Genomic DNA, 4,597 nt, shown 5'->3' on the forward strand with positions numbered 1-4,597 from the left:
TATATCTGCATGTGTGAGCGCACACATGTGTGTACGTGAGCAGGTGCGCGTGTGAATGTGCGGGTTGTGTGTGAAGTATGCTTAAGCAGGGTTTTCTTCTACTTCCTTTTTATTATATCTATTATTTCTATTACTTTACATCGACTTGTATCGATGGTTAGCTACTACTGTTAACTGCTTTAGTCGCTGATAATGTTGATGTTGATGTCGGCGGTGTTTCTTGTTGTTGTAACTTAGTTTGTTTTTTTTGCTCTTATTGTATTTTAATGCTTTAGTTCTTGTTACTATTGTCGCTGTTGTTTTATTTATTTATTTACTATTATTATTATTATTGCCCTTCTTTTTCTTCTTCTTATTATTATCATCATTACTATTATTATCATCATCATTATTATTATTATTATTATTATTATTATTATTATTATTGCTTTGTCTTTGTCTTTCTTGTTAGTGGCATTGACAAAGCTTAAAGAATTTAGCCTGAAAATATTTGCTTTTCTAAAGAACATAACAAGTGTATTGTCAAGTTCGTTCATAGAAGTCAAGAATTATTCTTACTGCTGCCAATTTGAATAAAATGGCCTTTCTATCCAAGGGCAGAGGTTGTTTGCAGTTAAATGTGATTCCAAAACATTTTACTAGGACACGATGTCAAGCCACAAAGATGAGACAATTGCTAAAGGTTGGTATTGATGCTCGATACAAAAACGATGCTAAGAGATGGAAAATGTCAGAGCCATAAGCAAATTCCTTTCATTTTCTTTCATCTCTAATTTTTTTTACTGCCTTATTTCTTTGGTCGTTATTGACTTCTTTTGATTAAACAAAAAAGGCCAAGTTAATTCAAGTGTTGTGTATGGAATCGTTCCCTGCATACATACATACATGCATACATACATACATACATACATACATACATACATACATACATACATACATAGACGCACGTACATACATACATAAACACAAATGCATACATACATACCTACACAATGCATGCATGCATACATACATACATACATACATACATACATATATACATATGTAGGTACGTACGCATTACAAATTGGCAGGGCCATTTGAGCTTCGAATGGAATTCTTTGCGATATTCATTTTGGTTCTATGCGTGCGCTCTGAGTTCAAATCCAGCTGAGGTCAACTTTGCCTTTCCTCTTTTTTAGTTCGATAAATAAAGTACCTCTCCAAGATGGAAAAACAGCGGAATTGATATAATATCGATACTTGTTCTGGTTCTTTGTATTCTGAATTCAAATTTCATCCATCTCTAAATTAACAAGCCACACTAACGTTTCATTCAGTAAAGAATTGAAAAGTACTCAATGGAAAGGAAATAAACATATGATATATACGATCAAATTGTTCACTTCATATATATACCTGGTACTAATTTATCGATCCTCATCCATCTCAAAGTGAAATGAAAACAAAGTCGACTTCTGTGGAACTTGAACTCACAACTGTTAGGTGCCAAATCACACGCGGTAAAATACCCACTTCAGCGTTCTTCTGCCATGGACATCTTCACAGAACTTCATATGGTTTATTTTGAAAGGACATCGATGCATAAACATTTTTTAAATTCATTCCTGGCGACTGGACCATAATATTGTCAACATCTGATAATTCATATTTTATGCAGACGAGATCTCTGAGTAGAAATTACATTTTAAGCTGAAGAATAAGAAGATAAATTAGAGGAAATCAAGTCACTGACAAGTCTTTTCTTTTAAAATTCATTTAACGTCAAAACTGATCACATTTATAGGAGACAAACAAATCTTAACTCATATCAGTAAAAGTACTACTACATCCAGTTTTTACATGATCTTTTTCAGTGAAAACTAAATACGACATTATCTCTATCTTTAGTTATTTTTTTTTTCAAGTGTCTACGTAGAACATTCACAGTCAAATAAGAAATATTTGGTGCCAACATATATATGCGTAATATATGCAACTGTATGATTACTATTGAGACACTTCAATTTACTTGTATACGCAAAGTAAAACGTTGTCATTAATGTGATTTCACATGCGTATGGTTAAGAACAGTACTCCGCTACTTCGCGGTTTCATGTTCGGTCCAAATGCGTGGCACTTGGGTAAGTGTTTTCTCTTATGGCCTCCGGGCAGATCAATGCTTTAAGAGCGAATGTGGTCGATGGAAACCGTTGTAGAAGTGGAAAAAAAAAATGAAAATTACAAAGCGACTTCCTTATTTTATATCGCAACAAGGGAACAATAGCGCCATTATTTACAGACTTCTAACAGGCAAATCATTGGTTCCTTGCATTACCGACAGCAAGAATGATGGGGAGTGTCTGTAAATCGATGTAGATCAAATATCACAGGGGCCATCGTTCGTAAAGCAACATTGGAACTTTTTTGATCCTCTCGCCATTGTTTCCATCCTTCGCTAATATATAGTTTTCTGAACGATAAGCGTATTCCAAATTTCACTCCATGATATTGGTTAATCTGGGGTTATAGTAGGGGATATTTGATCAAAGTGTCACTGTGCAGCGGGATTGAATATCAAACTAAGTGGTTGCAACGCAAACTCCTTAACCACACAATCGTGTATTAGTGAAAATGATATATACTATAAATCACAATTCCCTTCAGACGTTGCTACACCTTGTCAAATATATAGACTTCCTACCAAGGGAAGCTTCGACATGGCAAAATGCCTGTGTCCCTTAGACCACACAACTTTCATTCTTCAAAAAGGAAGGACACATGGCATAGCATAGTCCTAAATACATTATACCTGGAAAAGGAGCAGGTTGCTTACAGCTGAAATGCCTTTGATCTTAAGTCTGCTCGATCAAAGCAAAACTAGATTTAAACAAAAAACAACAGCAATAGCAGCGATCAAATCTTCTTTAAATCCCACTATTCCTTAATAAACAAGGAAGGAAACATTGAATCGTTATAGTCTTAGAACTTAAAAAGAAAGATGGGATAGTCATAGACAGAATTGCGTTCATTATAGGTTCTTTTAATGCTGGTTGAGTTGCAGTTAAATAGCAACAGTAATAGCGAAAACAAAACAATACAAGGGTTCTACAGCGAATATGAGTCATCACTACTATCAAGTGTGCTGTCACCATTAAGGGCAATCTTGCAGTGGCAAGATTTGAAATTTATAATCTACGAAGCACCACTCTGCAGCAGACGAACTTATTTTCAGCTGATTGGTCTAGAGTAGTGGTTCTCAATGGGCGTCAATGTGGCCCCTGAGGATCCATATAAGATTTGGGGTGGGGGACACGCAACAAAATAATAGATTGGGGATCCACAATAGTAGTATAAGAGCCCTTGAAAAGATTTTGCTTCCGATCTATGTTTTGGTATGTATTGCAAAAAACAGCTAGGTTTCTTTCTCTAACATTTTACGTTGTTCAATCTACACAAATTAATATGTGAAAGACAAAATAAGAATTTGGAAAGAAGTTTCTATAAAACTAATTTTTAAACATCACATGACTAGGGTGTCCACCAGAATCAAAAAAGTAATCAAAGGGGTCCACACATGCAAAATAGTAAATTGAAGACCTACAGCAGTATTTTAAGGAACCCTGTAAAAGTTTATTACAAGAAACTAGGTTTCTTTCTCTAACATTTTACATAGTTCAACCTACACAAATGAATGTGTGAAAAACAAAATAAGAATTTTGAAAGAAGTTCTATAAAACTAGTTTTTAAACGTCGAATGAATATGGGGGTCCACCAGAATAAAATAATAATCAAAGGGGTTTATAGATAAAAAAAAATGGTTGAGAACCCCTGGGCTAGAGCAACGTCGCCTTGTCCAAGGACATCGTGATTGTGAGTCCAACGATCTAACTATTGTACTTGATCATTATACAAGGGGTCATGAATCTCTTTCTTTCTCCTCCTCTCACTTCCCCCCTCTCTCTCTCGCTCTCTCGCTCTCATTCACTCTTCTCTTCTCACTCACTCCCACTTCTCTCTCTCTGTTATTATTTACCTGATGTTGGTCGAGGGCGGAAACAACGTGGTTTATCTTCCACCAAATGATTACACAATCCTAGAGTAGGTTTGTCACCGCATCCTTTCCATACATCTGGCATTGAAAACAAAACAAAGCACAAAGAAATGATGATGGTAATAATAATAATAATAATAATAATAATAATAATAATAATAATAATCTTTTCTATTATAGGCACAAGGCCTGAAATTTGGGGCAGGGGTATAGGCGATTACATAGAAAGGATGAAAGGCAAAGTCGACCTCGGCGGAATTTGAACTCAGAACGTATCGATGGGCGAAATACCGCTAAGCATTTCGTCCAGTGCGCTAACAATTCTGCCAGCTCGCCGCCTTAATAATAATAATAATAATAATAAGAAGAAGAAGAAGAAGAAGAAGAAGAAAAAGAAGAAGAAGAAGAAATTCAAACTAAAACTAGAACAGCAACAGACCATGATAAAACGATGGCAAGAAAAGCCCCTACATGGTAAATACTGGGCTAAACTAAATGCAAAAGAAATAGACAGAGAAAAATCCCAGCAATGGCTGAGAAGCTCAGGACTCAAAGCAGAGACTG

At 35.4% G+C, this 4,597-nt stretch overlaps 1 protein-coding gene across 2 annotated transcripts in view; it reads right to left on the reverse strand.

Annotated features, from left to right (window-relative positions):
* Window positions 1–4,597, reverse strand: part of LOC128247600 (uncharacterized) — a 118,733-nt gene that overhangs the window by 2,205 nt on the left and 111,931 nt on the right. Inside the window, exons 7-8 of one of the 2 annotated variants that reach the window (XR_008263948.1) lie at window positions 4,016–4,111; window positions 1,399–1,692 (exon numbers count right to left, since the gene is read on the reverse strand). Coding sequence is in view for 1 of the 2 variants with exons in the window: in XM_052967176.1 (XP_052823136.1) it covers window positions 1,688–1,692; window positions 4,016–4,111 (101 nt within the window). In the remaining variant the exon portion in view is untranslated. Of the gene's footprint in view, window positions 1–16; window positions 1,693–4,015; window positions 4,112–4,597 lie in introns of those variants that run through there. The other variant, XM_052967176.1, reaches the window with a different exon arrangement.

Source organism: Octopus bimaculoides, chromosome 4, assembly GCF_001194135.2.
Source record: "Octopus bimaculoides isolate UCB-OBI-ISO-001 chromosome 4, ASM119413v2, whole genome shotgun sequence".
In the NCBI taxonomy this organism is placed as follows: Eukaryota; Metazoa; Mollusca; class Cephalopoda; order Octopoda; family Octopodidae; genus Octopus; species Octopus bimaculoides.